At 38.9% G+C, this 23657-nt stretch overlaps 1 protein-coding gene across 1 annotated transcript; it reads left to right on the top strand.

Annotated features, from left to right (window-relative positions):
• Positions 1-6758: 6758 nt before the first annotated feature.
• prkcda (protein kinase C, delta a) lies at positions 6759-22869 on the top strand. Its single transcript, XM_034223835.1, has 18 exons — positions 6759-6920; positions 10571-10700; positions 10827-11026; positions 11125-11191; positions 12378-12534; positions 13006-13037; positions 13202-13287; positions 13816-13945; positions 14028-14128; positions 15244-15340; positions 16313-16443; positions 16677-16850; positions 16954-17045; positions 19321-19383; positions 20184-20322; positions 20464-20652; positions 21561-21689; positions 21812-22869. The coding sequence occupies exons 2-18, from the start codon at positions 10592-10594 to the stop codon at positions 21968-21970; spliced, it is 2055 nt and encodes a 684-aa protein (XP_034079726.1). The 5' UTR covers positions 6759-6920; positions 10571-10591; the 3' UTR covers positions 21971-22869.
• Positions 22870-23657: the final 788 nt, after the last annotated feature.

A 23657-nucleotide genomic window follows, 5' to 3' on the forward strand; every position in this document is an offset into this window, starting at 1 on the left:
CAACAGGATAAACTGAGAAAAAACACAGCCTTCAGCACACTGAGCATTTATTATCCCTGCTGTCTGAACATGGAGTCGCATCGTCTTTTCCATTCTCTTGTGACCAATCTGTCATAAGAAGAGAGAGAAGTTTAAACACGTGTCAGCAGGACTAGCAGCTGTTACTGAGGGAGGAATAATCTGTCGGGAGAATATGAGCTAGGACAGAGTTAGTCAGAGAGCTGTATACAATGTTAGGGCATAGGTTTAGTTCTCAATGTAAAGCAGTAGCTGCTTAGCTTAACTTGGCATAAAGACCAGAAATAGTGCACTGACTGGTAGTGAAAATGAGTATTGTGCTTATATGCCAATGAGGATTGTAGAGAATGCCAGGGAATAAAGCTCCAAACAGAATCAATGTATGGAGAAACACAGTCTGACATCACAATGTGGCGGCCAATGAGGTAATAGGCAATCCAAAGATGTACAACTCTGCCATGATGCTTGCCATTAAATAGGCTATGTAACTGTTTATAACTTTTTTTGTTTGAAAAACACCATTGGCATGCCTCTGAGCATTACAAGGGGACAATTTTGATCACATTGCCAGGCCTAATAATTACTCAACGATGACCTATCCATAATGACCTATCCACTTTATCTGCCCTTTCAATAAATGAAGCTTCAATACTTAAATCAATGGTTATCTGTGTGATTATAGCTGCAGTCTCCCTCTGTCTCAAACGCTCTGTTTTAACATCTGTGTCTCTAAGCCTCTCTCCCAAAAAACACAGTCTGCTCTGATTGGCTTGTAATGGTGCACCTGTGCAAAGTTTCTCAATAGGCCAAATCTAAATGAAATATGGAATCACATTTTCTGACATAAAATAATGAGTCGCTTCAGCTGATTAAAAATGCTGCAGCTCGTGTTAAAAAAAAAAGGGACCACATTACTCCTGTTCTGGCTGCCTTACACTGGCTCCCTATAGAACACAGGATAGAATTTAAAATTCTTCTTCTCGCCTACAAAGCCCTTAATGGGCAGGCGCCATCTTACCTTAAAGAACTCATTATACCCTACTGTCCTACTAGGGCATTGCGTTCCAAGAATGCAGGGTTGTTGGTTGTTCCTAGAGTCTCTAAAAGTACAATGGGAGCCAGAGCCTTTTCTTATCAAGCTCCACATTTGTGGAATCAGCTTCCAGTTTGTGTTCGGGCGGCAGACACCCTATCCGTTTTTAAGAGTGCGCTTAAGACCTTCCTTTTGATAAAGCTTATAGTTAGGGCTGATTAGATTCAGCCCCTAGTTTTGCTGCTATAGGCTTAGACTGTCGGGGGACACCTTACTTCTTCCTTCTCTCTGTCTGTACCTGTGTACTCTCATGTTCCGAATAACCCAGCTTCCCCCAAATTTCTTTTTGGTGTCTATCTACGCCGGGATCCTGAGTCGTGGCTGATTCTGTTGCTGTGGTCCTGAGTCCTGGATCGCGAGCCCTGGATCCTGAGTCGTGGCTGTGCATGTTGCTGTGGTCCTGAGTCCTGGATCCTGAGTCCTGCATCATGAGTCCTGGATTTCGAGTCGTGGCTGAACCTGTCTCTGCGGTCCTGCCTGACTCTCATCATACTACTTCCCTGATGGCTCCCACAGGATTGTTTACATCCTCGTGGATTCATCTTCTTATTACAGACACATGCATTTCCAAACATTTGGACTACCTATGTTGTAAATGTATTATCTTTTCAATTTAGCAGCAGCCAGATGCCGTGACTTTTTCTGAAGCAAACAAAAATCCTCTAATATATCAAGAAAGTGGTTTGTTGTCCCTTTGGTATCACATCTACATGTACAGTATAAGCATCCTTGGTTTATGAAAGCCAATATATCAATTTAAGTTATTATTATCTTTAACACAGGCTTCTAATGGTTAAACTAAAAACAAATTGACTTTAGAGTGATGCATTTGAATTGAATCTGTCTCCATTTAATAAGGTACAAAACATTGCTGTTGCTTTTCTGAAAAAAGCGAAAAAAGCGAATGATTCGTTAATTTTGCGTAGTCCAAACAAAAACAGTGTTTCATTTAACTTATATTTTATTTCTTGGTAAGGCTCATTAATTTCCTTAAGTCACTGTGAAAGGTCAAGGCTGCTGACTATCACCACGCAAAGTATGACATAGACATCACTTCAGCAGATGTGGAAGAAGTACTCAGATCTTGTACTTAAGTAAAAGTATAAGTACCAGAGTGTGTGAAATAAATCTGGGTGTATCTAAAGATTTTCTTAGTATTGATCTTATTGTTTATCATTAAGCTATATCTGCAAAGTAACTAAAGGTACTACATGAATGTAGATGAGTAAAAGTACAATATTAACCTCTGAGTTGTAGTGGAGTAGAAGAACAAAGTAGCATTAAATGGAAATACGTACCTCAAAAGTAAAAAGTACTTGAGCAAATGTACTTAGTTACTTACCACCACTGCTCGTCAGTATATTTACACACATCTTAACCAACGTTTATGTAAGAGAGGAGACAGAACAATTTCAGGTTTTAAAATGAACATTTTAAGAAAAAACAATAAAGAAAACAAAGAAACAAGGTAAATAACAATAACAATAAAATGAAATCTGTTAGATCTGGATTTCAAGCTGCTGTTTTTAGCAGACGTACCAGTCCAACAGTTCATCGAGCACAGATTGCTGGGGGCCATGGCTCTTGGAGGCGATGTATTCTTCGTGTTGAGCCTCTGCTTTCAGCCGGCGTTTCTCCCGCTTCTTCTCGTGGTTCTGCTGGTACTTTCCAACCAGTCCCAGTGTCCAACTGAGAGTCTGTCCTTCTGCATGGACTGCAGGGTCTCTCTGACCTCAGCTGTTTTTCCTTCAGATAAAAGAAGATACAAGTTGACTTGCATGTTAATTAAAAGTTAAACACAAGGCCACAGTAGAGGAATATGACACGCAGGCTTGCGGAGTACCGGATTACACATAACGACATAATATAATCAGGTTACCAAAAAAATTAAACTGTATTCGATTACAATTTCATTAAAAAGATAAGTAATCAGATTACTGTTACATTTTTTTTGCAATACATTTTGAAATAACGATTCATATATTATCGGTAGATGTACTGAAATAATTGTCTTCATGGTTTATATTTAGGCTACTTTAATTCTTCTTTATTTTAAATACATTTATTTTTGAATGCAGTAGTAGACACCTGATTTATTAAACGGAAATACAGTCTATGCTTTAGATTAATGTATTAAGCTTAAACAGCATTTGTGAACTCTAACTGTTACCACATTTTTTATATGAAATATCTTGGTTTCTCTTTTCTTAGGTTACATTGTTACATACACTTGATTGAAAATCATCTTATTGTTGTTTATTTTCTCTTGTTTTTATTTGCATTGCACTTCATATTGACGTAATCCAAAAGTGACGGAATATAATCAGGTAACATAACTTTTATATTTTGATACTTAGATTAAGTTACTGAGTACAATTGTTGACGTGTAACTAGTTATTGTAACGGATTACATTTTAAAGTAACCCTCCCAACCCTGATGAGACATACCATTAGACTTTGGGTTTGGAATCGCAGGAAGGACGAGATAGTTGGAGTTATCAGTGACACGCTCGGTCTCCATTTATTTCTCCGCAAGCCAGTTTTTGTAGACACTTTTCTTGTTCAACCCATTTTTACTAAAGAACAAACAATAAAGAAAACAATGAAACAAGGTAAATAACAATAAAACGAATCTGTTAGAAAGTGGATTTTAGGTTGATTTTAGCAGACGTACCAGTCCAACAGTTCATCGAGCACGGATTGCTGGGGGCCATGGCTCTTGGAGGCGATGTATTCTTCGTGTTGAGCCTCTGCTTTCAGCCGGCGTTTCTCCCGCTTCTTCTCGTGGTTCTGCTGGTACTTTCCAACCCAGGGTCCAACTGAGAGTCTGTCCTTCTGCATGGACTGCAGGGTCTCTCTGACCTCAGCTGTTTTTCCTTCAGATAAAAGAAGATAACAGTTGACTTGCATGTTAATTAAAAGTTAAACACAAGGCCACAGTTGAGGAATATGACAGAAGTAATCAGATAACTGTTGCATTTAAAAAAAATAGAGATTACTAGCAGGATTAAAATGTTACAATACATTTTGAAATAAAGGTCCATATATTATGGGTAGATTATATTTAGGCTACTTTAATTCTTCTTTATTTTAAATACATTTATTTTTTAATGCAGTAGGTAGACAACTGATCTATTAAACAAAAAAACAATCTATGCTTTTGATGAATGTATTAAGCTTTTGTAATGTAACAGCATTACAACAAGTTACTGTTGTTTGTTTTCTCTTTTATTTGCTTTGCACTTCATATTTAGGTAATCCAAAAGTAACGAAAAGTAGGTCAGGTTACATTACTTTTACATTTTGATACTCTGTTTTTTCAGTGTAATGGATTACATTTTTAACGTATCCCTTCCAACCCTGATGATACATACCATCAGACTTTGGGTTTGGTTTGGCAGCAAACAGGAAATAGGTGGCGTCATCAACGACAGGCCTACTGTGCATTTCTTTCTCTGCAACCCAGTTGTTGTGGAGAGTCTTCTTCTTTCTCTCAGGTGACTTCAGGTCGGGGGTCAGGATGTCAGCCTCCTCTCGTCTCTTCTCCTGCTCTTCATTCAGAGCGAGGAAGTTGTGAGTTGGCTTTTGACTCCCTTCAGTATCACCTGTTGCCACTGAAGCCTCTCTTGCTTCAACTGGTTCTGCCGTCTTTCCTTTGGGGCCTCCTGCCTCCTCCTGTCTGTCTCCATGTTTACTTTCTGGAGACTTTCTGTCACCTTTTGAGTCTCTTCTCTGTCCCTCTCGCTTTTTGCCAGGGTCCCCAGAGCAGCTCTTTGTCTGCGCTCCATCTCCACTGCTTTGAGCTCCACATACATTTGTCTTCTGACCTCCACCTTTCTCTCCTCTGGGGTCAGTTTAGATAAAGTATGGACAAGCTCCATCTCAGCAATGAGGTGTTGTCTAGAAGACATGTTAGTGTTCACAATTTGAACTTTTTCTCTGTAGGTTTTCTAATGCTCTCTCTCCAGTAGGTTTGTGTGAAATGAACAGCAGAGAGGCCTCAGTTGGTATGGAGATCCAGCAGAGTTCCATGTTCATATGTCCAGAAAAGAGCAAGATTCTTTCTCTCTAGAATTACAAATGTGCCATATAAGCTAATACTGTTTAACTACTGTGCTTCAGCTTATGTGTTATTCTGTGTCTATTTATTGATGTTCAGTCCCTTCTTGAAGTTTTTTTGTTTCTTTCTGAAGTTTAATTGTGTCTATTTGAATTTGTTTTATAAGTATTTAATCTTTTTGACCCTTCTCCTGGTTCCTACATGTCCTTTTGAGTATCGTTTTGCAGGTGAGGGGGCCAACAGTGTCACTTATTATTCATCATAATCAAATATATTTCCAGGAAACTCAGCTCCAGACATTTACAGTCCCCAGGTCCAGGAAATTACACTTTGGTGATTCCTTGACTTTACTCCCAGTGCGACGGTTGACATTTTTGGTTTTTAGTTAAATATATTGATGGATATCCAATGGATCAATTAAATGCAGTATACATATCTACATTAAGACACCTAAACCTGAGAAGACATTCAATGTTGTTGGAGATGCAGTTGACTCAATTCACTTCATGGTTATTCAGCAGTGAGTGTGTGTGTGTGTGTGTGTGTGTGTGTGTGTGTGTGTGTGTGTGTGTGTGTGTGTGTTTGCTCAAGGTGGACCTGGAACAGCAGGGATATGGATCACTGAGTTTTTAATGTGCATCTGTGCGTCTGTGAGATGAGCAATCGGGGAATGTCGTTTTTAATTTCCACTGTAGACATCCTGTGTCTGACGTGACTCAAAATGTGCCTGTTATGTAAATCCTCAGAGGAGGTAAGTCAACACTGACACACCTGCGCACAGTCAGCTGGGTCATGGCAGGATTCACATTGAATTTACTTTGCACTATTTCAGCATGATTATACCTTTAAACTGCACATAAACATTTACTTATGACTCACCCTGCAGGAATGTATCTGCTGCATTCCTCATTTCGGTGTAGTGTGCCAACATTTCACTATAGTTTCATCAGATGATAATTGCTGCCCTTTCACATGTATGTGTATAGGGTGTGTTTGTGAGATGAGTGCAAACATTAAATAAATAAAGGATATGGATAATTTGGAGTGCGTGTGTCAGCTTAGAATAAGAACATATCCTTTGGTTGCCAAATCTGCCACCTCCTCGCTGGCAAAAACCTAGCTAAAAAACCTCAAAACTACCCCCGCAGCTAGCACACTTCCACGTGACCCCACCCCCTGCCAACCAAACAGGTTTAAAGAAAACAAAAACACATATCTCCCCCTTCATATCAAGCTATGCTGCAGCAGTAATCTAGGGCACCGTCACCAGCAATGCAGATCTTTATATAAAACAATTCAAGTGAGCAACAGCAGGTCTGCAGTGATGTACACACATGTTAATCAGCCAGGGGGTTTAATGGAAAAATAATATGTGTGTGGCTGAAACCTAGTCTAATTGTGGGAAAAGGTGAACTCAAGTGGAAAATAGAACTGTAATAACTGACAGGGCCTCTATTCAAAAATAGGGCAACTGGGTGCATTGGAAATACTGGGGCACAGACCGCTCTCTCTCTCTCTCTCTCTCTCTCTCTCTCTCTCTCTCTCTCTCTCTCCTCTCTCTCTCTCTCTCTCTCTGTGTGTGTGTGTGTGTGTGTGTGTCAGGTAAACGTCACAGTTTGCAGAGAAAGCCTCTGCGGGCGCGCTACACACACACTTCCTCAATCCCCGGAATCACAGAACGAAAGACGAGAGGAAGAGAGACAGCAACTTTCGTCGGGCTGCGACGATAAAGACAGCACCGAGTTTGAGGTGAGCTTGCTTTTATTAATATTAGATGTTGTCGAGTTTTCGACAAGATTTGGGTTGTTTTAATATTTGAAGTTTGCAAAAAAAGTTGCTCAAACTACTCACTCTTCGTATTTCTATGGGGAAACAAACTGTAACCGTTGTCGCTAACGACTGAAAACGTTCGGTAACTTACAGTAACGTCTACACACAACAGTAGGCTAATGTAAACATATATTGTACGGCCATTAGAACAGTGTCACTAACGTTTACCAACTAGACTAGTTTCTCTGAATAAAATAATATTTGCGACCAAGTTTTTCCGTTGTTCGTCTCGTTAAAATAAACCGAAATGGGACCAAACCTGCTACCTGTCAGATGTTATGGTGTCCCAGGGTCTGCTATGAAGAAAAACAAAAGTGTTCTTAGTTTATCAGACACTGACAGGTGAAGGGTTACGGCTCGGTCAACCGATCGATACGGGCCACCACTTAATGCTATGCTAGCTCTCAAAACGTGTGACCCTTCATGAATAATTTAGGGTCACTTTACACTTAGTTATTTGTAATTTGTAGATTGGGTAAAACTAACAGCACATAGGCCTACAGTATATCTGTGTTTACTGCATCTGTGTCTATTCCCTTCATAATGACAGGTCAGGTCTGCCCCTACCCCCCTGGCATTGTGATGCTTTAAAATAGGAAGCATGGCAAACATGTACTCCATAAGTGTTACTATTAAAACAGTATTGGCGACATTGGGTGATTTGGTCCAATCATCAAAAAGCCCTAATTAAAACAGAAAACGTATATAAAGTCATTTAACAAATCAACTGACTAACTAATATGTCAACAAGTATAACTTGACTGCTATAAACGCAGTGTTAACTATTAGTAATCAATTGTGCGGTAGCTGTATGTAATTCCAGTTCAGGCCACAGAAATGTTGTCAGTACAAAGATGAGGAGGAATGTGGGCAGGTCTGGACAGCAAATAAAACGGAGTCTTTCCTAAAATAACATTTTATATTCACAGTTATGCATCTTAAAAATCAGGTGTCTAACTGTCTTCTGAAACTTGAACTGATTGACTTCTGAAAGTGACAATCAACCACATCCGTTAGAGAGAGAAACGTTGCAAGATGAAAATCAGATGCACTGATTGGTTGATGCTAATTTTCATGTGTTTGTATAAATTACTGTAACAGCTGTTCTGGACTATTGTATTGTTTTGTAAAGTTGTTAAGTTTTCAGGCTTCAAAACTTGTTGCAATATGTTATAGCAGAGGTAAACCGTGTGTATGTGTCTCTGACTCAGAAAAGAACATGTGAGAAATGTTTTCCATCACCATCAGTAACAGTGCTGGCTGCAATTTTATTGAATGAATGAAATCTTTATTGCCCGTTGGGGAATTTGCTTTTCATAGAGAGCACAACATAATCTTTTAACAAGCCCAAGAACAAAACATAATATGTCATAAACTCACAAAACATATTGTCAGAAATTGATAAAGGACATTGTGTACAAGTTTAAAAAGGTGCTGAATTCTTGTTAAGCAGCTGATTACTGCATGGGACAAAATATGTGACACGTCCTTTATTATATATCCTGGGTCATGAAGAAAAAAGTGCATATTCAAGTCTGAGAGGGGTGTGCTATGATATTGTGAGCTGTCATGTTAGTGACACTGCACATGCTTACACTGTGAGGTGGTCATAACCAGAGTTGGGTGTAACGCGTTACAAAGTAACGCGCTACTGTAATAATATTACTTCTGTCGGTAACGGAGTAGTGTAGCACGTTACTTTTATAATTCAGTAATCACACTACAGTTACTAACATTGTCCCGACACGCGTTACTTCGTTACTTTTATAACATAATCACACTCACTGACAGACAAGAGGGGTTTCCGCCGCAGGTTTATATCGGTTTATATACATGTAGGCCTATGTAATCTGCGCGATTTGCGAGACCACATCTCCACGTGCAGTGCTGCATAAACATGGCTGAGTCTTTTCATTTGTAAACTCCCTCAACGGGGCCGCTCGCTCTCTTTTGTTGATCGCCCTCTCACGGGTGAACAGTTCAATGTCCCGCTTCATTGTAGGAATTCTGCCATGTCTCTACCACTTTAGTTTGACCATCTCTGTTACTAAGTTATGGAATACTAAATAAGTAATTAGGATAATGCGTCTTGAACTGGTTTCATTCATTAGTGTCTTGACGTTTCACAGACTGTTAGCTTGTTGTGGTAGGCTGGTAGCCTATTTTAGAGCATATAAAAAGAAAGACATGTGTTATGTCTTCCTTAATGCAATAGTAATTGGGGGTGCAAGTGGAGTCTCGCAGAGGCAAAACTGTGGCGCGTTTACACTGTAGGTGCGCCGCAGTCTGCGTGATCTGCCTGTAGGGAGGGGCAGGCCGGCCCTGCGAGTAAAGTAACGAGTAAAGTAACGAGTAAAGTAACGAGTTACTTTATGCAGAGAGTAACGAAGTAGTGTAATATATTACTTTTTTTTAAAGTAATATGTAATATGTAATATATTACTTTTTTTTAGTAACGACCCCATCTCTGGTCATAACAACCCTATATACAGCAGTTCACTGAACAAGCTCCCGCTCATTGTTACTGTTGTTTACTTCTCTCTTTTTTCCTGTCACAGTGGAGGATGTGTAGTCCCCTCCCCAACTTACTTACAACACTTTTGTGTTGGTCATTACTGCAGTTATCAGTTAGTAGGTTGTTTAAAAGGAGCATTCAAAATGTAGGTATAGTTTGCAAGTTACATTATACTGGTGCCTGGGACATAACTACTGAATTGAACAGATGGAACAATCGAAGCTGCACATGGACAGTTTGCTGGGAAATCAATCACTACCGCCCTCAATAAGTCAGGGTTTGCTATTGATTAACTCCCAAAACCCTGACATCACAGCTCACAGCAGCAGTGAGTGAATATGGTCGTTCATCACACTCCACTCTTTGTGCAAACCTTTCTTTTCCCTTGCTTTTTTTGTGTCTTACTTTTCTGGTCTCAGTGTGGGTGGTTATGAGTTCAGTATTCTGAATACCAGCGAGGCCTACTGTGGTGCACTGCATGCTTGTGTTTGGATTAGCGACATGTTGAGGCTTGCTCAGCCTTTGTAGTACAGGAAAACACCTCCACTGTTGCCTTTTAGAAGCTACACAGTCAAACAGGCACAGTGACAGGGAACTAAACAAGCCACAGAAGCTTAACAGAGGCTGTCACATTGACATTGTGGTTGTATTTTATACTTAAAATTGTGGACAAAACATGCAAGACAGCATGGGTGCGACTGAAGTGCCATTGAAGTTCATGTGTGAGACTTATGGGCGTCACCTTTTCCATTGCACATACTGTAACAACACTGGAAACAGAAACAGAAACAGAAACACTTGTGGTTTCATCTGTGGCACATGAGAGCTTTTCAAACAGCAAATCATGAATGCAGCAGCTTGTGCCCGGCACAAGGATTTTATTGATCCCTTGCCAATGTGTCACTATTGTCATATATTCCAGCTCTTTTTGTGTGTAATGAGTGTGTTTGGGATGTGAGAAGTGGGTAAGATGATGCAAAACTTGCTTTGTGTTTAACTAATTATATATAAATGTCACCAGGGTAACGCAGTGTTTGTCTGTTTCTAAAAACAGGTGACCTTGGTAGTCGTCACCATGGCTCCTTTCTTGAGGATCGCCTTCAATGCTTACGACTTGGGCGTCCTTCCTCCTCTGGCCGACCCGCCTTTCTGTGCAATCAAGATGAAGGAAGCTCTGACAACCGGTGAGAAACTTTTCCTTAGCATACACCGTCTTTTACGGAAGTAATTTCTGCAACTTTCTTCTTATTTACTACATTTGAAAACAAAATACTTATTTGTTTTCCCTGTGTTTATCTACCTTTCCCTAGAACGAGGTAAGGCCCTGGTACAGCGGAAACCCACCATGTTCCCGGCTTGGAAAGCCTTTTTTGATGCCCACATCTACGAGGGTCGTGTGCTGGAGATACAGCTGATGAAGACAGCAGAGGAGCCGCTGGCTGAGGTCACCGTGGGAGTGTCTGTCCTTGCTGAGCGCTGTAAGAAAGCCAACGGGCGCGCTGAATTCTGGGTAGGTCATTACAGATTGTCCTCTTTTCCTGTAGCGCAATATTTCAGGCTGTCTGAGTGTAACCTTCTGTGTGTCTAACTGAGTGTTCCTGTGTTCAGGTGGATCTTCATCCTTCTGGTAAAGTGATGATGGCAGTGCAGTATTTCCTGGAAGAAGTGGATTCAGGTAATGGAAATACATTGGAATCTTTTTTTTTTTTTCTCTGCTTCGGTAGCTAATTTCTGTAGCTTTCTGGTTGGCATTGATTTCTTAACATTTTGAATATAATCACCAAATCTTCTCTTTGGTTGGTTTTATATCCTAATTATTCCGTTATTACACTACATTTTTAATATTACAAAACAACACAACATGTTTTTTCTTAATAATTATTCATTTCTAGAATGTAATATCCAAAAAACCTACCAAATGTCATCAGATTCTTTAAAAAAATCATTTTAGTTCAACGACAGATAATCAAACAGGATTTTACAAAAAAAACCTAAACCCAACATCTTTTTAGGGAACTAGTTGAAGATGTCTGGTATCATTTTACAAAATGACATATTGTTATTGTAAAGGAAACTTCTGTGTAGCTATGCAGTGGGAGTCACCGACTCAGGAAGGAGACACGGTAGGAGCAGTAGCTTTGATGTCAAAACACTGATGATTTATTGGAGTTTCGGCCGGAGCATTCACATCACAAATCACAGCAGTCCCGGTGAGAATGCACGGGTGGGTTGCCACGTCAATTTTAAAGAACTCTACCTCAGACCCATGTATTTAACTAGTTCTGAGAGCATCATCAAACTGCTGCATAACAAGATAAAATCATAACACCTCTATCAGCTGACGTCAACAGGCAGGAACATAGAATCATAACACCTCTATCAGCTGACGCCAACAGGCAGGAACAGGGAGACAGAACACTGAGAGCACAGCAGCCAAGGTTACGAGGTGCGTGTGCTCAGTCAGGACAGTTTGAACTGATAAACTGGGTCAAAGTTATGGGCCTTGGAAAATATTTCCACAACAGTTATTGTCACATGTTTGTAGTAGTATTAGAAGCTACTACCATGTTACCAGATTGGTAGTATGGGGTACACATTGGTTTCCTCATGTTTTTTAAATGCTTTGCGCCGGCGACAGGCCTATTTTTATAATTTCATCGTAGTTGCTATTTCTTTGATTTTTAAACATCCCTACTTACAAACACTGTCCAGCCATTTGTCAGTGTTTTCCCTTCATCAACTTTATCATTCATAGGCTTCATATGTGAACAATTCATTGGTTATCATTAAGGCTATCAGTTTATTTCCATTGCAGTATTGGTGGGGACGACTGATGTGTGTTTTCTCTTCGTATCCTACAGAGAGTAAGGAGGCTGCCAAGGATGAAGAGGGTCCTACACTGCATCGCAGACGTGGGGCCATCAAACAGGCCAAGGTCCACTTAATAAAGAACCATGAGTTCAGCGCCACGTTCTTCAGACAGCCCACTTTCTGCTCTGTGTGTCGAGAATTTGTCTGGTTAGTTCAACCTACTTCCCGCTCTATAAACAAACCTTCAAGGCAACTAAAGGGGAACTTGTAAACCAAAGAGCAGATTAACTGATTGAGCAGACAGAACGACACAGTGACATTAACAGTATTTAGGAACTTCCTTATATTTGGAGGCATTCGACACTCGATGGCTGGTTTATCTTGAAGAACATTTGACAAACTGGTTGCTAATAATGTTAATGATAAAGCCAATGAGGTTAACCCATTTTTCATGTTTTAGAAGTTGTTTGTTATTGTTTAATGGCTATAGATGTGCTTCTAAACTTGGTATCTGGAGAGGAAGTTTATTTAAAAAGGAAACCCTAAGACAGAAATCAGGTTGGTTGTACTGCAGCTGTTCGTTATCACTAACTAAGTGAATAATCAGCACATCATTCACAGTCACATGATCAAACAACTTTACAGACTGACCTATTTGACTAACTTTGCCTCCCACAGGGGACTCAACAAGCAAGGCTATAAATGCAGACGTAAGTGTACAATAATATAAAAACACCTGTGCTTTGTGCAATTCTTGAAATGGCAAGCTACTGATTGAAAACTACATACTTTACTGTTCATTTGCCTCGACATTGTACACAATATGTTCCTGAATCAAAGTGTACAAATCTCTTTCATCTTGGTTTTCTATCAGAGTGCAATGCAGCCATCCACAAGAAATGCATAGACAAAATCATCGGCAGATGTACCGGTACTGCTGCCAACAGTCGGGATACTTTGGTACGTATCACATATTTGTGCAGTACACCATGTACTGTTAGCGTACTCCATATGTCTCACAATTTCATTTAAGTGTGGGCTTTTCTCACTCTGGTGTTTTGTTGTTGTAGTAAAGTATCCTACCATACCAGTTGGAAGGATGATGGTCCTCTAATGGAATAGAAGACACCAGTCAGGGTCCACATCCAATCAGAAGGCTTTTTAATGATTATCAATATTTTTGGATAAAGATGATCAAAGACCAACTGATCTAGATAATGGTTGATTCAAGCAGACACATGGGGTGTGGTCTCAGGGAACTACTCTAAATCAGTGCAGAGGTAGACCTGGCAACAAACCAGGAACTTCATATCCAACAGTCTAGTCACTTCTGACAGTTCAAGCTAAGAGAGGGAAGCAGACCATAAAGCAAACAGGAAAGAGAAAATGAAGCAGGTGTGGAGGCCTGCGAGCTATCACAGGCGACTAATTAGAAATCCTCTGCCTTGGGTTATTGATGGAGATGATGTGTCCCGTTTGTCCCCACAGTTCCAGAAGGAGCGCTTTAAAATTGACATGCCCCACCGTTTCAAGAACCACAACTACATGAGTCCCACCTTCTGCGACCACTGTGGAAGTCTGCTGTGGGGTCTTGTCAAACAAGGACTCAAGTGTGAAGGTACAGTGCCAATATGATGCACTCTTTGTTGGAGTGTTGGTGTACTTTCTTCTTAAACAATTTTTTGTTGTCCCATTTTTAGATTGTGCCATGAATGTCCATCACAAGTGTCAGGATAAGGTGGCCAACCTCTGTGGTATCAACCAGAAACTACTAGCTGAGGCACTTACACAAGTCAGCCAGGTGAGTTCATGCAGACTGTCACAAGTCATTCAATGAATGCTTCAATCAAGTCTCATGTCAAAGTAAAATCCAAAGAATTTCAATGACAAGTCTTTCTGAAGTACCATACCAGATAATCATACCAATGTTTTTAAGATATTGTGGATATTTCACAACATTATACTCAGCTATTAGTATACCAAGATTAGTTTGAGGAACATTAATGGAACTTGTTGACCAGAATCTAAACTCAATTGTAGATAAGATCTTAAAACATTTCAATGCCCTGCCCTAGGTAAAAAGACACAAGCATTATGTAAACAATTGCATTGTTTTCTATTCAGTACAGGAGAGTATAAGGGAGATTGGTAAAACTGAATTTGAGCATCTTGAGTTCAAGAGTGTTACATGACAAACCAACAAAGCAACAATAGTTATAATAATGTTTTCTTAATGATAAAGTTATAGTGCATGAAAAAAACCCGAAAAAGAAACGTTAACATCATCCTGTCAACTACATGTCTACATTATATTATCTGCTAAAAGATCCGGCACAAATACAAATGATGGTAACAAAAATGATTGGTTATCATTTTGCTTGCATGTTGAAGAAGCTGTAGATCACGTGCGGGATAAAGCAAAAGAGTGTGACAAGAAACATGTAGAAAGCGTTTATAAAACATGTTTATATTAGGAGATAGTTTGGTGATTGACCTAAATACATCTTCAACACAGGGTCAGTGGTGAACCTAACCAGGATGTTAGCCTGACCCCTATCCCAGCTGTAACCTTGACCCCATTTAAATCTAGCACTTATTTCAGCTTATTTATATTATTAATACCAGTCCTAACCCAGCCACAGCACGTCTGTAGATGGCTTTACACAATATGATTAGTAGTGATTACATAACAATCAGTTTATTGCTGGCTAACATATTAGCTTCCTGCCCTGGTGTGTTTAAGGACTGGCTCAATGTGGAACCTTTCAGTTACCTTGTTCTCTTTTTACAGTCAAAGAAGACAGTCATTGTTTATCCTTTGCAAATTGGATATAGCACAGCTAGATGAGTAATTGTTGCTGGGGAACTATTTGTGTTTCTGTTTCATGCTTATTTTTACTTTCTCTTTTGCATCAGAAATCATCCACACGACTTTCAGATCCAAACCTGGCTGACCTCTCTGATATTGGAATCTACGATGAAGTTAACAAGCTTTCTGGACTGGATATCAATGGTCAGTCATTGCTCTGTAGTCACATGCATTCATGTGAGCTGTATAGGCTCTGTACTAGTTATAAACTTACAGAATAATATGCAAATATGTTCAACGTCTAAGATAATTTTGTAGAAATGCACCAATTCTATGAAATACTGGGATGATTTTTTTCTGTTTTTGTTATTTATGTGTTTTTGTTCTGAGCTATCCCCCTTCTGTGCTAGAAAAACTGATACATTTTAACTATAGAAATATAACAAATACATAAACCACTAGCCCTATTCTATATTTGAATGAGTACACATTTGATCAAACTAATTAATTAAACCACCTTTATTTTAGCCTTCTTTTACATTTAGAATGACTTTACTTTCTAACTATCGATAACTATACTTCATTCTAGAGATACTGTGACTACTATTTATAACTCAACTTAATACTTGAGATATTTGGAGCATCTATGTCTTGTTGCAGCACAGTCTATTTCCCTGCACTCCCTGTCCTTTTGACGCAAGAGCACATAGTGCTGGAAAATGGAAGTGAATATTTCTCCAAGATACGATTGCCGCCGAATTTATAGATAGAAAGGTGTCATAGAAACTGCATGTGGCTGATTTTCCTTTGAGGTGTGAAAGACTCCCACATGACTGACATTTTCTTTCATTTTTATTTGTAAACAATCTACATGTGTGCGTGGCACCAGTTGGCTCTATTACATCATGCCAGAGTCTTGCCCAGACACTTGGCCAGCTTTGTCCAAGTGTAAGCGCAAATCATTTAAGTTGAAGTACATTTAGCCTGCATAAAAATGATGGGACACAACAGAATAACACTGTGATGGGCAAATGTCCCCTTTTTGTAGATGTCCTCATGGCAGTATCAAGGCAGTTATCAGACAATACTGATGTTGGGCTAAAAAAATCGGTTTATAACTAGTTATTTGAATAAGCCATTTTTGCGTGTGCTAATTAGTCATTGTTTCTCCATCAGATGGATCTCCCTATGGCAGATTGTGGGAGGACTCCAACCCACAGCCTCAGTCTCGTATTACCCATTTGACGCGCATCAATGTTGACGACTTCGTTTTCCACAAGGTCCTGGGAAAAGGCAGCTTTGGAAAGGTATTAAAAACCATCTCACTGTGGGGCTGCTTTTCGACAAACAATCAAAGAGTGAGAGGATAACCAGAAGTGAATCAACCACACTCCAGGCAATACTGGCAAAATAGACCTCTAATTGAAATGATAGCATACATCTAAATATGTAACTCTGATCTCTTGACAAGAGAAGGTTCATGCTTGAAATGAGACAGAAAACAGTCAACAATTATTTTCTTCTCCTCTTCACCTCACAGGTTCTCCTGGCAGAGCTGAAGGGTCGTGGTGAGTACTTTGCAGTGAAGGCTCTGAAGAAAGATGTCGTGCTGATGGATGACGATGTGGAGTGCACTATGGTTGAGAAGAGGGTCTTGGCATTAGCCTGGGAAAACCCCTTCCTCACACACCTTTACTCCACCTTCCATACCAAGGTAGTCCACTTCCATCGTATTAGTGTCTTACTGTTTATGTATTGCATTCATCATCATTAGTGTAAATTGAATCCTCAATACTCAAAGTAAACATTGTCAACAGGAGCATCTGTTCTTTGTGATGGAGTATCTGAACGGAGGAGACCTGATGTTTCACATTCAGGAGAAAGGCCGCTTTGAACTCTACAGATCCATGTGAGTCACGCCTGTCACAAAGATTTAACACACTGACTTTATTTGAAAAAACACACACTACCTGCCATCATTGCTCAGTGCTCTAGTGTCTCTGCAGCTGTGCAGAGACCCACAGAACAGTATCACTGAGCTGATGGAAAGCAGATAGAACTTGTGTTTACTCTCCTCGTGTGACTCTCTATGTCTCTCCCATTATGGTTTTTTATTAGTTTACATGATATAATGAACTCTGATGGACTGGGGCTGGAGTCTATTAGCTGCTGCACTGGCAGACTGGCCTTGTATGGACTAAGAAGCTCTCAGTGAGTCTCTTATGTCTGTATCGGGAGGTATCGGTTACTACCACCCACCTCTCTACTCATCACACTCTGGGAATCCCTCCAGAAAAAAACAATAGCACACCGGTAAAGAGTGTTTTAAAGCCCAACGCTTGGTGGCACATGTGCCAGCGCCAAGTACGTTTTCAAAAAGTCTCACATTTACAGAGACGGAAGTGAAATATTTCTTTGTAAGTACTTTTACACCTACTATTGTGTAACATTTTCCAACTTAAATAGTGTCAACTTTTTATCTTTTACCTTGTCGAAAACAGAAATCGTTGACCTCAAGGACCATTAGTGCCACCATCTGTATTTTTTTCAATTGTTAAGGAATTGTAGACATTTCTTTTAATCATTTTGAGCACCTTAAGGAAAGAAAAATAAGTATAACTGTTACACTAGATGTTTTTTTTGTATTAGTGTCACAAATTGCAAAGCAGACTTCAATGCATTCACTGTTGTGAAGCTTGTGGTTTGTCTTGAAGAATGTCCAGACTATCAATCCATGTATCATTATCATTCTTACACACTTGTATTATTTTTGAACATACTGGTTTTTGTGTTTCAAAAGCAGGTTGAACCCTGACATTACAATGGGGTTTCTCATTGCATTCCCTGTAGTTAAACTTTGTCCTGGGCTCAGGAGATGACAGGAGTAATTCTCCGCTCAGCAAACACAGACACCTGATCTTGTGTTGGCATCCGCTAAAATCCTCCTCACTCAGTGACTGTATTCAGCCTGGAAGGATAATTCCTCCTTAGTGAGTGAGAAGAAAGAGAGTGGGCTGCTTCATTATCTTAGAATAATAATGAAGTTGGTGCCTGGCTTCCAAGTTGTCGCAGTGGAATTGAAAGTATCCAATGCATTCGGTTATATTGTATTTTCCCTTGGGCATCTGATGAACGGTAGAGTTTCAGATGACCTCTTTTACAGCAAAAAGTGCCTGTTCTCCCAGTGGCTACTGCTAACCTGTCGACCCAGTACTGTAGAGAGTTGCATACTACAGAAACTTTATTTTACATTCTGTACTAAATGTGTGGAGTTGTTCAGGCGGTAGAGCAGCCTCTAGGCCTTCAATTTTTACATTATGAAATCATTGTCCACAGCTCCACATTGTGGGTTCAGGTCGAATGACAGAGGAGTTGTAACTAATTTTAAACTTATATGTAGCTGTTATATAATAGCTAATATGTTGTTACCTTGCAGTTTTATTAACAAAGATCTTTTAGAAACGAGATTGGCAGTAAATGACCAAAGAATAACTCACCCTCTATACCCCTTTGCCTAATGTTTAATTTTGTTTAAGAGCACTTTGGGGGACCAAGTGTTCATTTTGTGTTTGTCATGTGAGTTTATTTCATTATTTTAAGCCAGTCTTTATTAGAGCGATAGTTTGAAATAAGCAAATAGAGGAGTTGACATGCGTAATGGGACCACAGGTTCTGTGGTTTTATTTTATAATATCATTTAGCACTGTGATTTCTTGGATAATATATTGTATCGTACAATGAACTGTATACTGTATGTGTTCACCTGCTAACTTGTTCTAAAGGGTTTTACGTGAGAGATACTCAGTGGATAAAACTTTGAAGTGCTTGTTAGTTGTGCATTTACAAGGAACAGGGATTTACAGGGTTAGAGCAGAGGCTGTTCTATCTCATCTCAGGACTCATTTGTTTCCCTTGACACAGATGACAAGTGAAGCAGGTCAGAGATAGAGAGAGGCTAATCTTTCCTCTAACCGCGCCTCTCAGGTTTCAGAGCGTTATTCACCTCTCTGCTACTCCATACAAATGTCCTCCTCAATAATTCAGCTCTACACTGAACTGAGTCTGCAGTGACACCAGTGTCCAGCTGCCAACTCTCAGTGAGATGGCAGCAGTGCGGACCTGTAGCTTTCCACCAGAGATGAGTAGTTGATATCTGTCTCTCTTCGCCATGTTTGTCTCCCCAGGTTCTACTCTGCTGAGATCATCTGTGGTCTTCAGTTCTTACACACCAAAGGGATCATCTACAGGTCAGAAATACCTGTATTCATTATTATTATCAAAATGTGTATTAACTCTGGATGTACACTAATTCGTTTTCATGTTTTACCATAATAAAGTACAATTATAATTGCAATGAGAAAGTAAATGGGGACACTACAAACTCGCTTGTTAAGTAATCCCACACATTTTAACACATTTTATTTCTAAAGTTTCATTACCATTGTGTGGTCATGCAGTTGGGAACAAGGACTGTTTAGGAAACTGTGAATTTGTTCATTTCTTGCAGTAAAAAGCTATCTCAAAATCACATAAACATGTAAGAGCATTAATAACTTCTACAGTTTCTAGTAAAAAAACAACATGAAAAGTGGTCTAAATATTCACATTGATTGATTACCTACCCAAGGCAAGATTTAGATGTCTGTAACATTTCTATTTTTATAATTGTGATAAAAGGAGTTAAACCAGCGGCTGCCTGTTAATAAAATGTAAACTTGGATTTTAAGGTCTGCTTTGAAAATAATTGTCAATTAAATGCAACAATTAATTCATAAGACTTTCAAACTCACTGATATGGTTTTCTGGCTCAAGTGGTGTTTCATTTCACATTCCCCACTTGCTGAACTTTTTAGGCACTCTTTTTTTGTCCCATATTAAATCCTCTTTCCATTTAAAAGATGCAACCATTAAGTGGCATTTTAAGTTAATTCTGATAAAACCAAAACTGTCATATCGAACGTTATATAATTGCAAACTACCAAGTTATTACCATCTTCAAATAACTTGATATGTTTACCAATCATGATGTGATTTTCTTTGTTTCCAGAGATATTAAATTAGACAATGTGATGCTGGATCATGAGGGACACATAAAAATCGCCGACTTCGGCATGTGCAAGGAGAACGTGTTTGGAGAAAATCGTGCTACAACTTTCTGCGGTACTCCTGACTACATCGCCCCAGAGGTATAGTGTTTCATACTCAGATCTGCTTTCTTGTCCTGACATATTTAACTGTGCACCTGATTTGGTTTCATAATTCAGCATAAAAAACATGTGTCACTGAATTTCTAAATTATTCTTATTTATATCTTTGTTTCAACTCAGATCCTGCTGGGACAGAAATACTCATTCTCTGTGGACTGGTGGTCGTTTGGGGTGTTGCTGTATGAAATGCTGGTCGGTCAGTCGCCTTTCCATGGAGATGACGAGGATGAACTGTTTGAGTCCATCCGCATGGACACCCCCCACTATCCACGCTGGATCAACAAGGAGGCCAAGGACCTGCTTGAGCGGGTCTGTATCACAACCTTTCAATACTGAAGTCAAAGGGCACCATTTCTGCTCCTGGGTTAATCTGGCGTCTCCATTTTTGATTATTTTATGTTTTGGATTTAAAGCGACATGGGGTTGTATGAGGTGCTTTTCCATCTTTATGGTATAACCTGGAATACCTACAGTAGAAGGCTGCCAGTAAGCCTCCAGATTGCAAAAACAGACAGTTGTACATTAAGGGAGCTAAGCAAAGTTTTCAAAAATGTATGTTAGTTTTAGAGTATGCTTTATTAGTAACATTTCTACAGTTTTATTTAGCTGTAAAACAATTCCTTTCCTACAGGGAACTAAAGCTGTTACATCAATCAATGTTCTTGTCACAGCTACCAGACTCATTTAACAAAAATACCCCACTAATTTCACTTTCAGACCAGTTGCCTGTTCAGCTGTCTCGATTAGTTAGTTATTTTTAATGTGTAACTTTGGTTAGTTCTGAATCACGAAAAAAAAAAAACCTTTCATGGCAGATTTGGACATAGCATTAGTGTTCTGCCGGGTGAAAATACTGTTTTTGACTGATATTGATTTTTTTTTTTTAGGTAACTGTTGGCCTTTTTCCTTTAGTTGGCTACAAATCTTTTTGCTGCTGCCCCCGTCCAAATCAGTACAGTGCTCAGCTCCTTGCCCATACTGTGTGTTTCTCCTAATTCAAAGCGTGCTGCCCTTCACTATACAATAAGTACGTATTAAAGCCTCATGCAACCCTCATTCAAAAAATCCAAACTACCCCTTTAGGAGAATACTTCAGTTTTTTGGTTAAAGAAATCTATTCAAATCCTGTTGAATCTTGTTATTTATGTATTAAAAGCTGCTGTTTTTTAAATTTTATAAAACAGTTACTTACTTTTACTGACTCTGTTTCCCTGCAGTTGTTCGAGAGGGACCCAACTCGCAGATTAGGAGTCGTGGGTAATATCCGACTACACCCCTTCTTCAAGACCATCAACTGGCAGGCCTTAGAGAAGAAAGAGATTGAACCCCCCTTCAAACCCAAAGTGGTAAGCCCCAGAATCATGTCGTTGAGGATTCAATTATGAAAAAATATGAATCATGTGCTTTATCCTTTACGATGAATGCCCGTTTTATATTTTGCTGAAAACCATTTTTTACCAAATTACAGAAAGCACCGAATGATTGCAGCAACTTTGACCGGGAGTTCCTCAGCGAGAAGCCTCGTCTCTCCTACTGCGATAAGAACTTCATAGACTCCATGGATCAGGCGGCATTTGCTGGCTTTTCATTCATCAACCCTAGGATGGAGCAACTTTTGGAAAAGTGACGTTGTGATGACATTTGACAGACCTGGGTAACATCGCTCCTGCTTACGAGCATTCCCCTTGTTCTGTCACATTGTTAAAAGTACAGTGAGCTGTTCCACTATCAGTATTTCTGTGACCTTGTTTTAAGCACAAACTATTCTCCTTGGGTACGTGTAGAAATAATGAAAGTAGAAACGGGGCCCTTTTACTGTACATATTGATGTTATTGTGTTTGTGTGCACGTTTATTATATGTCTAGGTCGTTAAAGCCTTTTTGAGTAATAATATGAGCAATATAAGGATTTCAAAGGCAGGGGTTCAGTTCAATCTCCTGCCCTTGAAATCCTTACCTGGCACTTGACATCAGCGTTATCATCTGCAGCCATTGTATGTTCCTTTTTGGTAACAGTTAATTAAACCCGAATGGGAATAAATATGTATTTGAGGGATAGAAACCTATAGGAATAAATTATACTGTTTACTTAAAATGTAGATATTTTTTGTGTGAATGAGTTGAGTGCATGTATACAAATCTCAGAGCAACCAATCCCTGTTAATCTATACATACAGTATGATTAATGATGATTGTTACCTATTTTTGTCTTTGACTGGATTAATCACGTCTTAATGACAAGAAGAACTTGTGAGGGTAGACTCTCCAGTGCCATGTAAAGAACACATTTTAACAGCTGGTCTCAGATGAGTTGAAAGCCCTGTCATTGTAGGGGGGCTGCAGTCGGGTACAAAAGGTCAAGTAAAGGTACGTGACTTCAAACAATGAGTGGGGAGTCATTTAAATGCTGTAAATAGACAATGTATATGTATATTGCTGTAACATGTATATTGGTTCTCTTAAGGATGTCCTTTTTTTTTTACTGTCTCCATCTTTACATCTGATTAAAAAACAATCAACTCCCAAGTCTGGTGTGCTATTTAAAAGAAATAAAAAACATCCGCAAATCAAGATGCAACTTCAGAGGGTGCAAGCTGACACGTAATACGAAGGTTTCTTACTGTTGTATTTTAATAATCCCATTTGGATATTCATTTTGGTATCATTTTACATGTGTTTTTAATATCATTGTGTATATGATAAAAATGTAAAATGATGTAAAATATATTTATTGCAGAATTATTTATGTTGGTTTAACATTTCTCTAATAACATTTTTAGTAGGAATAATAAGATATCCAACATTCTATAAATATATTTATAGAATGTTGGTATCTGTGGGATACTCCTGGTGTATTACAAAGGACTTGCATATATTTAACTTTTTCAAAAGTAGACTAACGTACCACTATAAGTATTTGCAAGTTAATGTACTTTTTAAAAGTACAATGAAGTACAATTTAAGAAAAATGTATATTAAAGTGCACTTTTTAGTAGAGTACTTAAATACACTTCTAATGAAGTGAAATTAATGTACATGTTAATAAAGCATGCTAATAGGAACAAAATACAAAAAAATAATTGTACTTTCGATCAGTATACTTAATGACCACTATAAGTATTTGCGATTTAGTACGTAGTAGCGAAAGTGTACTTACTTACAATTCACAATACACTTAGATTCAAGAACACTTTTAATTAGCACACTGAAATACCACTTTAAGTATTTCAGAAATAGTATATTAATTTTTAGTACATTGAAATTGAACTATATTACATCTATTTTGAATTACACTTTTTAAAAGTACATTTTAA

Source organism: Gymnodraco acuticeps, unplaced genomic scaffold, assembly GCF_902827175.1.
Source record: "Gymnodraco acuticeps unplaced genomic scaffold, fGymAcu1.1, whole genome shotgun sequence".
Taxonomy (NCBI): Eukaryota; Metazoa; Chordata; class Actinopteri; order Perciformes; family Bathydraconidae; genus Gymnodraco; species Gymnodraco acuticeps.